At 43.3% G+C, this 11689-nt stretch overlaps 1 protein-coding gene across 1 annotated transcript; it reads left to right on the top strand.

Moving 5' to 3' along the window:
* Positions 1–9312: 9312 nt before the first annotated feature.
* gadd45gip1 (growth arrest and DNA-damage-inducible, gamma interacting protein 1) lies at positions 9313–11665 on the top strand. The gene is made up of 2 exons (XM_034539362.1): positions 9313–9761; positions 10708–11665. The coding sequence occupies exons 1-2, from the start codon at positions 9361–9363 to the stop codon at positions 10997–10999; spliced, it is 693 nt and encodes a 230-aa protein (XP_034395253.1). The 5' UTR covers positions 9313–9360; the 3' UTR covers positions 11000–11665.
* Positions 11666–11689: the final 24 nt, after the last annotated feature.

The following is an 11689-nucleotide window of genomic DNA, read 5'->3' as shown; positions in this document are numbered from 1 at the left end:
CTGCTGTGTCCAGTGGCGTCATGAGCATGGCAACAAAGATGGGGGGACAATTGAAAGAAAACTCTGGAGTCCGAAAGATCAGAGAATCTCATAAAGAGGCTTGTATATATAAAAAACTCCCATATCACGCTGTATCGCCCAGAGAGGCTAAGGCCAGTTTCATCTAGAGAGTAATCCTTGAGATTGTATCCCTGCGTGGTGGACAATGAGCATATTGTTGCAATCTTGTTGCCGTAATCCAGCTCAGCACCATATGCAATAGACAGCGACGCTTGAATTCAGGACGAGGCCAAACATTTTAAAAAGGGGGACCACGACATGGTACAGCCATTCAAGTCTCCTCGGAGTCTTTTCATATTTGAATATGATTACAATTTTGGTCGTAACCTCGGGTGCGCAGAGAGGAGATAGATTAAAAAAATGGGGACGAGGGTGAGACCATCTGTTTTGCAGGAGAGTCAGAGAGACAGAGGAGGAGATCTGGAGGAGTCAGAGTTGTGGTTCAGTCTACACAATGACGTCATGCCAAACGCTGTGCAGCGTTCAGGGTCTATGCGTTCATTTTAAATGACCAGGATGATTTATATCTGATAGATGTTAACATTTCTACGCCAATTTTTCAGGACGTTACGCATAACAAACATGAATGCCAACATTTTATGGCAACAACGTGGAAGTCAAAACAACTCCATATGTTCCTGAGCAACAGAAAAGCTTTGCAGGAAGTAATACAAAAAGACTTAATGCATATTGATAATAAACAATAAAAACAGCCATGAATATCAAGGGACTGCACATACTTACCAGTAAAAACAAAAAAGAAGAAAAAAGGAGAAAACATGATAAGTTACAACTTTTTTAATTAACAGATTTTTTACTCTGCTCGATTTCTTCCCGTGGAGCCGAGGCCCATAAAGTGGCGGTCGGCTCGGGCCAAATTGTCGGTTCGCACACGAGATGTCATGCCAGACATGCAGGACGGGCGGGCGGGCGTTGCCGGAGGAGGAATCCTGCCATTTAATGTGCCTCTGCCGCCCAGCTGATTCACCACCTTACCATCACAGCCTAATAGGCTCTGTTCTGGTGAATCACTCCAGGTTTCCTTAATGGAAAAGCCAAACATACTGCTCTAACATTGGGTGACAAGGGCACCTTGGGTTTGCAGATGTTCACGCAGATGACAGATGGCGCCGGCATAGCTAAGGGAGCGACGGGAACGATGTCTGCGCCAGGCTGGTGCCACATGCACCCCCCCTTCCCCTTCCCCTGCACTGCAGAACCCCCCCCCCATGCGTGTCTGTGCCGGTGTGTAGATATCCATCTCAATGTGAGCATGCAGTGACTCAGCACCCTGCGACTCAGGGCTCCAGGGGCCCGTCCCACGTGCCCGGGTCACGGTGTTGCCGGGTTAAATCAGGTGGCAGCTTGTTCCCTTCAGGAACTCAATGTTTTGACATGCAGAGGTCACAGGGAGGTTGTGAGGTCACGAGGAACAAAACTACTTGGTTAGGTTAAGGAAAAGACCGTGCCGTAACTACCTTACGCAAGTTACAGGACAACTAAGTCCCCGTTGAATGAACAGCGGCCTTTTGGCTAAAAATTATTCTAAACTAAAATCAATCAAATCTTCCTTTGAAATTCCTAGTCATTTCTTGAAACAACGGATCCTTGATTTCAGACAAAAGCTTCTCATCTCTTGCCGTAGTTTTGCCAGCTGTCGCTAGCTACCTAAATAAGCTAATGCTAGCATAGGCACAGTTAAGTTGTGGGGGGTTCTTTAGTGTGTACAACAGAAGCTAATCAGGATACCGGCAGGTGCATTTTTGTTATTCCGACTAAGGTGCCAAACGATATTACGAGGATAACCAGGAGCTTCCATAATTAATTTAGCGCAGGTATTTTTATTGAATTTCAGTGCATCTTTACTTATGTGATACTTAAAAATATGCTAATAGAAAACAATAAGGTACAAAATGGGTTTCCGATTGCGGCGACAAGGAAACGTAACTCCCGCCCAGTAAAGGCTTCCATCAGCGGTCACTACTCTGGTGCTCTGGCAGCAAGAAAGCACGCTTCTGGTCTGAGATTTCAGGTGCAACCAACGACATTTGATAACAATGCCAACGGAAGAGAAAGCAGGAAGAGCTCTCCTGACCAAGTGGTCGAGGTACTTACAGTCAGCAGTGGGATTAAATCCCCCGTGTGCACTCAGGCATGTTGTGTCAGGTGAGAGCAACAACACTTGCACATCAGTATAATGTGGAATAATCTGACCAAATCGGACGTGATTGAGATCCATCAGTAAAAAAAAGAAAGGGATTTGATGTAAGCTTCGGCTCTTCATGGAACACGAGCCCTGGAACCCCAGGAAGCAGCGCAGGAGGAGGAGGAGGAGGAGGAGGAGGAGGAGGAGGAGGAGGAGGAGGAGGGGGGGCTGTGAGCAGGTAGGGCTGATAATTACCGCCATTCATCTTCACTGGACCCCGCCACCGCTCTATGAAGGTGCATCGGAGTGCCGGCCCGCTTTTGATGAATCTCCCCCTTAAATTAGCAATCGCTGGTGGATTGAGAGTCTCCATCAATCCGTATGCTCCCATTCATCATCTCAGGACCCTGGGCCGGGCCGGGCCTGAGGACCCCCAAAGAGGAAGGGGAAACTATGAGCTCCATCACAGCGAAACAATTTGCCGTCGGTTGTTTACAAATCTGTCTTTTTTTTAAATGTTGTAAACCACAATATTTTCAATTCCCAGGACCGTTTGATCATTTGTGGGGGGAAAACAATTTTAAATGTTAATGTATCAGGGGCAGAGAGAGGCACAGTTGTTTACTACTGTGGGAATCCAGTGCCATTACAGACCTGGAACTAATGCCAGGTTCTTATGTAAACCCACTGAGTGTGTGTGTGTGTGTGTTTTAATAGGACTATGCTTATGTTCAGGTGTTTACATTAACTTAAGGGATAAAGGTTTGTGATGCAAGATCATTTAGAGACAACGTTACCGCCATGATGTGGCGGCGGGGAATCACAGCACGACATTTTTTTACTGCGCTCTCTGGTGGCCTCGGCACCCCCCACGGCCAGGTGGAGGAATCTTTTACAAAGCCACGGACACCCCTGCAGTTTGTTTTTTTCCCCGGCATTGAGACGGCCACCTCCCCGTCCCAACTCAAACCCCCGTCGCGCTACAAATGCATCACTAAATGGATCTCCATGTGGTACATCCATTACCGTAAAACAAACACACACACATGCACACACACACACGGCCCTCCATCACCCCCTTTATAAGACCGCTTACAATGGCAGTTCTGAATTGGGCCACGTCCAAGTTTAACATTAGTATGGAGGGGGGGGGGGGGGGGGGGGGGGGGGGGGTTTAAAAAACAGCCTGCGGAGAGCTGCAAGAGTCACAGCCATGTCTGCACATGATCGTCCATGACAGACTTTTTTTTTTTTTTCTGTAACCGCTAATTGAGGAATCAGGAACGCCCTAGAAAACGTCCAGAGTTTACATGTGAGAGCCATCTAAGGGGAAATGTATGCCCATGTTGCCAAGGACAACATTAGTTACCTTTGGATTATTAATCTGTGTGCTGTGATTTATGAGCGGCGCCGCAGGGACCCGTCTCACTGAGGAGGCTTTGCTTTGTCCTTTCCACTCTCGGGCTGTGCAGTCATCACCAGGAAATGGAGAGATTTCTTTTTTTTCAGGGGTCAGCTCTCTTTTATTTGGATTTCGTCCTCGTCCCGTGTTCCTGGGAAATGCTAACGCATTGAATTCTGGGTGCCAGGATTCTGAGCTAAAAAAAAAAAAAGCCCCCCGTGTCATTGTTTAAGGCCTACAAACGAGCGGTTCATTGAGACTCAATTTATTATCATTTCTTCTTTGTGTCAACAAATAGTAACACTGGCTTGGCAAATTGCTTCTTAGGAAAGATGCCGCCAAGCCGTGGCTCTGCCGGTGTGTGTGTGTGTGTGTGTGTGTGTGTGTGTGTGTTTGAGGGAGAGTGAGAGAAACTCTAATTATTATCATTATCAATATTATTATGATTTTTTTATTGGACTATTATTATAAATGAAATCCCTTGATGGTTATAGGTTAAAGCTAAACCAAAGTACTTTCATTTTGTGTTGATTTTGGCTGCACGTTTAAAAAGGATCACGTTGTGAAACCTCTCGTTTTACGCCGGCAGGCTCTGCCCCACTCACGATGTCCCTGACTTATTTTAATGTTCAACGGTAACTTATTCAAACTTCTGGCGTCAGAGACCCTGAAGGAACACCGATGTTGGTATTGAACTAGTTGGCACCGCTGGCTCCAGTCTGATGAGCAACCCTACGATGGTGGTCTCAGAGAAACTTAGGGGCACCACCACCCCGAGTGGTACTGGTGAGGAGGCCCTTGAGCACCTGGACCGATGGAACTGCTGTTTGCCAACATGTGCTCTCGTATTTAAGCAACACAAACCCCGACCGACCTCTTCTGAGAGATCCGTCTCCAGGCGCCCAGATGTGGTCTCGCACCAACAATGAAGGCCAAAGCGTTGCTCCACGCAGAGAACGCCGAGAACCTCTCCGTCTCTGTGTCTCGGCACCACTGCGACTGCTCGTCACATCCAACACAGAACGTATGCCTCTATACGAATCCAACACATCTGTCAAAACAAAACAGATTAGATTTAAAGAAGGTCATAATTCAGATGGGCATGTTCAATATAACTTCCCTCAACATGTCATTAATGCACCACCCGGCCCTCCTACTCACATACTCACTCAGAAATAGACCTGTCATCTTGCCACCATGCCCTTATCGACTAACTGCTAACAAGCCTATTTGCCTGTGACTGACGTTGATGTGATCCCTAAAGCCCCGGGCTTGGCACCAGAACGCTCCTAAGCCAAATTAAGCTTCTGTCATGCCCCCCCCCACCTTCAGCCTAGTGCTACCCCTGCCATGGGAACCCTAAATCTTTAATGACGATGGAGAGCTCCGCGCGCTCCCACGACACAAAAGCGATGACATCTGTCTCTATAAGTGCTGCACTCCAGAGCAACCCCATTTGTTCCATCTCCGCTTCTTGAAAAGAAATCAAATATAAAAGTTGAGGGAGGGCTCGGGCTGAGGAGAAAAAAAGAAAGAGGAAGGGGGAGGTGAAGCCGAGGGCGTGAAAAACAAAAGATCCTCTCTTTTCAAAGGAGGTTTACTTCCCTGCCCTGTGGCCCTTAAGTGTTCCAAGAAGGTGTTAAAAGAGGCTTCGCTTCCCTTCTCACTCCGGTGCTCGGATTCAGCCCACCTGCTCTCAGCTACCTCCAAGTCAACGGGGATGCTTCAGGAAAAACGTGTCATTGCCACTACAACACCAGACCACACCGCACCACACCACCAACACCACACCAGACCACACCACACCACACCATCACCACCAACACCACCACACCAGACCACACCACACCACACCATCACCACACCACACCACCAACACCACACCTCCAACACCGCACCACTACCAGACCACACCACCAACACCACAACAGACCACATCACCAACATCGCACCACTACCAGACCACACCACCAACACCAGACCACACCACCAACACCACACCATCACCACACTACACCACTACCAGACCACACCACCAACACCAGACCATACCGCACCACTACCAGACCACACCACCAACAGCGCACCACACCACCAATAGCACACCACACCACTACCAGATCACACCACTACCACACCGCACCACCACACCGAAAGTGTTTCATTTACCATGCTATGGACTTTTTCCTCATTTGGCCATCACAGTTCCCCAGTACTATACCAAACTTAAGAAAACATTTTTTATTATGAAATATGTTACATTAATATTTTTTTTAGAATACTGCCACTAAGATCTGTAACAAACCTTCCAGAAGATATGGTGTACGATTTGTCCCATATTTGACCACCTTATACGTTTAAAAATGTTAGTTCTCCATCTACTTTGACACATGTTTTATATATATATATTATATATACATACATACATATAAATATAAATATATATGTTATATTCACAATATTTGGAACAATGCATAGTGCACTTTATACACTCACTGTGAAACTGTTTGTGCAATACTGTTCTCACATTTCTGTGCCTTATTATATATAACAATATATATATTGTTATATTGTTATACTATTAGTATATACTTTTTTATTTTAATTGTACCTTAAGTTTAAGTTATTGTAATTCTGTGTGGAAGGAAGACCTAGCAAAGTAAGATTTTCATTGTATGAGTAACTGTCTGTTAACTGTATATGACATAAAAATATATTAAATCTTGAATCTTGAATATTATCCCCATCTTGCGCTTTAAGAATAAGTGTTCATCTCATTCCTTCACTCTGGAGCTACATGTAACATTAATGTACCCTCTGTCAGTCTTATTCAAGAGTGATTTAGCCTGTAAGGTCCGTGAGGGCTTTGAAAGGCGCCTATAAACAAAAGCAGCAAAGTCTTGGAATTACTTTTTTTCTTTAAACAGTCTTAAAACATTCAATCAGAATTGATTTACATAAGTTATTGTTGAAACAATTATATATATATATATATATATATATATATATATATATATACACATACATAATATAAATATATTACGCATGTCTTTTTTTTGCTGGGTATAGTCAATGCAACATTTTTAATTAGTTGGAATGCTTCAGCAGTCCAACTATTGTTCTTGTAATCTTTATTAAACTTATTATTATTATTATTATTCTTCTTCTATTTCTTCCGTACGTATTTTGAAGTGTATCTTCTCCTTCATACTTTCAGCTATAGAAACCGTTCAAATATTACAAAATTCAACTCCTTCGGGTTTCAAGCGGTAAGACTTTTCAACTTTTCAAATCTTGATATTATAAATCTTTTTATAGTTTTTTTTAAAATGGGATCACAATGGAGAAAATGTTAAACTTTTAAAACCTTATAATATCTTCATACTTTCAGCTAAAGACACCATTTACATTTTCAAATGTTGACAGAACCTTCAACTATTACTGTATATTTTCAGATATTTTTTATATTTTCATATCTTCAAATAATGAATATTTATATGGAATAAAAAATGAATGGGTTCCTATGGAGGAAAACTTCAAATTCGCTTAAACTTTTTCAACTTTAAAACCTTCCAATGTCCGCATGCTTTCAGCTAGAGACACCATTTAACTTTTGAAATGTAGATAAAATCATTAGCTATAACTTTATAATTTAGCTTCTTTTGATAACTTTTATACTTATTTTATTGTCCCCGTTTTAGTTTGATGTGTTTTCAGCCCGTTTGAGAGTTTTCAATGATTGTGTGAGTGGAACTGAGCTTAGAACTGTGACGTCATCGCTAGAGGGCTGAGAGGATTGAGAATCTTAACCAAAAAACATTTGTAAATTGTCACTACGGCCACACCGTTTACTCTTCTTACAACATTAATGGATAAAAACGTAGGGATTATTGTGCCAGTCCTTACATGTGTCGATAGAATCCACGTTGTTTCCCACATTTGTCAGGAGAACGCTTAACGAGGGAGCAAGTCCAGTCTCTGCCCCATAGAGCCCCATTATATCTTTCCCTCCAAAACGTCTTCTCACAGACGATGGCACCTGATTTGTAAATCGCGACTAGAGACACATCGTGTAACATACAGACCCACAAGCGACATGTATGGGTTCGCAAGAGTCTTGTGTCTCAGGAAATATAATTATGTTGGGGTGTTACTTTTGAAGTTCTATATGATATTAAGCTTTTTCCGAAAAAAATAAATGAATGGGAGGCTATGGGAGCTATTTTTCACAGCAAAAACTCAGTCACTCATGACATGTGATTAGCTGCACCTGTGTCACACATGACACAGGTGCAGCTAATCAGAGCAGTCTCACACTTATTCTGTTTTAGCTACATTAAGAGGACACACACAAACACACACAGAGCAGCTACAGGCTGTCTGTCTTTCTGTCTTCCCTTTCAAAATAAAAGCCCCAAGAGTCACACACAGGTATTCTCATTCCTCTGTCTGTCTGTCTGTCTTTCTGTCTTCCCTTTCAAAATAAAAGCCCCAAGAGTCACACACAGGTATTCTCATTCCTCTGTCTGTCTGTCTGTCTTTCTGTCTTCCCTTTCAAAATAAAAGCCCCAAGAGTCACACACAGGTATTCTCATTCCTCTGTCTGTCTGTCTGTCTTTCTGTCTTCCCTTTCAAAATAAAACCCCCAAGAGTCACACACAGGTATTCTCATTCCTCTGTCTGTCTGTCTGTCTTTCTGTCTTCCCTTTCAAAATAAAAGCCCCAAGAGTCACACACAGGTATTCTCATTCCTCTGTCTGTCTGTCTGTCTGTCTCTCTGTCTTCCATTTCAAAATAAAAGCCCCAAGAGTCACACACAGGTATTCTCATTCCTCTGTCTGTCTGTCTGTCTGTCTGTCTCTCTGTCTTCCATTTCAAAATAAAAGCCCCAAGAGTCACATACAGGTATTCTCATTCCTCTGTCTGTCTGTCTGTCTGTCTTTCTCTCTGTCTGTCTCTCTGTCTTCCCTTTCAAAATAAAAGCCCCAAGAGTCACACACAGGTATTCTCATTCCTCTGTCTGTCTGTCTGTCTTTCTCTCTGTCTGTCTCTCTGTCTTCCCTTTCAAAATAAAAGCCCCAAGAGTCACACACAGGTATTCTCATTCGTCTGTCTGTCTGTCTGTCTCTCTCTGTCTGTCTTTCTGTCTCTCTCTCTGTCTGTCTGTCTGTCTGTCTCTCTGTCTTTCTGTCTCTCTCTCTGTCTGTCTGTCTGTCTGTCTGTCTGTCTGTCTGTCTGTCTGTCTCTCTCTCTCCTTTCTTGGATTGTAATTCATCTCTTGGATTATTTAGATGATGCAGTTTTCCTTTCAATTTGTCCAATTATACATTTAAACAAGGATTTTCAGCAATTCAGTTAAATGCATTTGGGCTTCAACACTTTTCAGCAGGTAGTTTGACTTTTCTGTATTTTTTCATATATTCGTCTATTCCGCTATTTTCATATATATTCGCTATTTTCAGATATATTCAGCAAGTTTAAGCCATTTTCAGCTGTTTTCATCAATCTTCAGCTATTTCTTTTAACATTTCAGCTTCAAGCTTCAAATGTTCAGCTTTTTTCAGTTATTGTTTTATATATTTCAGCTTCATTCTTCAGATTTTAGCATTCCAACGCATTTTCAGCAGGAAATGCTCTTTCTAGTTAATAAAGTAAATGTTAAACGGAGCAGACGACTCAGCTGCCACAATGAACAGGCACTGCGGTAGTCACCTCCGGCTGTCCGGCGGGTCCTGCTTGTGAAGGAACAAAGATGGCGGCGTCCATGCTGTGCAGCAGGACGGCAATGTTATGCAGGACTTTAAAAGGAATTTCATGTACAAAAACTGTACTTTCCGCGGACTCTCGGAGCGGGCTCCTGTTGCAGACCGCGTCCTATAATCCCAAACCTTTAAGGCTGAACCTCCGCGAGCAGTACATCCCCGACAAGGACAGCGAGAAGACGCCCGAGTGGCAGAAGACGGGCCGGTATGACCGGAAGCTGTTCGGTCGGTACGGTTCTGCGTCGGGTATCGACCCTGCCTCGCTGTGGCCCAGCAACGAGCAGCTGGAAAAGATGATCGTGGAGGAAAACGAGTGGCACCCTCCGTTGGCGGTCATGCTGAGGAGCATCGAGGCCAAGGAGAGGGAGCAAACCGAAAAGCGGTCGACGAAGTGAGTGATGCTAACTGTGCGCTAATTATCGGACGAGCCGTCAAACCCTGTTCGTCTCCTCGCGCTGCAGTTTGGTGCTAGCGCCAATATTACCGGGAGATACGGGTGTACGTATTAAAGTTTATTCTCGTCATGTGGCGGTAAATATATGGGAGGCACAGCCCCGGGGCTAAGGGAATGTGGCGGAAGATAAACCAGCAGCAAACACAGGTCGAGTCTTTATTTTTTGTCCCATAACCTTGAACTCATCACTACCTGATAGAGGAGAGCTCGTTTCAAGTCATTCAGGACATCGGGAGCTTAATTTACGATATTTATCATGATATTTTAGACACCTACTGCTAAAAACAATTATTAGACATATATAATTTAGAGTCAGGTCCAGTTGACAACATGTTATTTAAAAGGTCAAACAAACTGTTAAAGGGGTAGTACTCACATCCAGAAGAGACCTCAGAGATATTCTGGCTCTTTAAAAAAAGAAGCTGTATTCTACATTTCCTACAATGCAACTGGCTACTATCTTTAGTATACTTTCATTATTGCACTCTTGTCCCTACACGATTGTTTGCAATTGCGACCTGAAACAATATACACATTTTCTTATGGTTTGATTTTTGCAGGGATCTGTGACAAATATTGGTTCTGTTGAGATTAAGTAAATACAGTGTTCAGTCCTAGTTAAAGTGTTAATAAGTGTGTAAACAGGCATTTACAATCATGTATGTTTGTGTGCTATATATTATGAACTGGGCGACTGGATTTGAGCTAGAAAAGATCCAAATAAATAATCGGGTCTTCAAAGTTATTCTGGTTCATCCTGTGAGGACCATGATCTGTAACAAATTGTCCCAGCAGTCTACCTCATATGTGGAGACGTAGCGCGCCACATTTAACTCTGTCATGCCAATCTCCCCCGCTTCCCTTCCCAAATGTCCCATTGCAGGGAGAAACTCATCGCAGCCAACATGGCCAAAATGCCCAAGATGGTGGCCGACTGGCGCCGGGTGAAGCGCGAAGCCAAGAGCAAGCTGAAGGAGGAGACCGCTCGCCGCACGAAGCTGCTGGCCGAGGCCAGGGAGCGCTTTGGCTACGCTGTGGACCCCCGCAGCCCCAAGTTCTTGGAGATGGTTGCCGAGCTGGAAAAGGAGGACAAGAAGAAGAGGAAGCTCATGAAGCAACGGCTGAAAGAGGAGCAGGTGGCAGGACCCGTCTTACCTCCTCCTGCCCCCGTCTAGCGTTGGGCCCAATAAATAACTATTTAATGAAGACGGACGGTGTGCTGCACAATAACCGTATGGTCCTTGTTTGACCTGATGGCATCTGTAAAGACCCGGACTCAAGAAAACTGATTTTCCTTTTATTTCTCATTACCTCTTATGTATTTAGTTGTCAGATAAATTAATTTCTGTACAGACTGCATGTCGTCTTTTTTTTTTAGAAGATAAATGACAATGCTGTTACTTCATTAAGACAAAACAGACAATTTGTATGGATAATTTATTGATGCAAAAATATTTTGTATACATTCTGAAGTTTCCAAAAACTGTTTACATGCCTAAACATTCAAAACGCACCAAGAATGTATGAGTGAGTCCCCGACAGTAATGAGCTTTTTCATTGCAACTTTAAGGAATGAGAAATTAATGACTGAGTCAAATGTCAAGCCAGTGAACCATTTCCTAAATTTCTAGATTCAAATTGTGTTTTTAAAAAAACAAACAAATCTGTTTTGCAGTTGAAATACCTTGAACCTAAAAGACGTTGCTGTTCTAATTCAGCGCAGTGTGATGAAGTCACTCATTATGTAATCACGTAGAGCTTTTATACAGTAAAATACAGCCATTATACATTTGATTTTTTTCAGAACATTTCTTACATTAGATATTTATAGTGGCTTTCAATCAACTGATTAAAAATTGAGTGTT

The sequence above is a fragment of the Cyclopterus lumpus genome, chromosome 8, assembly GCF_009769545.1.
Source record: "Cyclopterus lumpus isolate fCycLum1 chromosome 8, fCycLum1.pri, whole genome shotgun sequence".
Taxonomy (NCBI): domain Eukaryota; kingdom Metazoa; phylum Chordata; class Actinopteri; order Perciformes; family Cyclopteridae; genus Cyclopterus; species Cyclopterus lumpus.
The sequence above is the reverse complement of the archived record's forward strand: the minus strand, read 5'-3'. Positions and strand labels throughout refer to the sequence as shown.

Coding starts and splice junctions, on each gene's coding strand:
- gadd45gip1 (XM_034539362.1), top strand. CDS start 9,361: ATGGCGGCGTCCATGCTGTGCAGCAGGACGGCAATGTTATGCAGGACT. Junction 9,762..10,707: donor ACCGAAAAGCGGTCGACGAA/GTGAGTGATGCT, acceptor GTCCCATTGCAG/GGAGAAACTCATCGCAGCCA.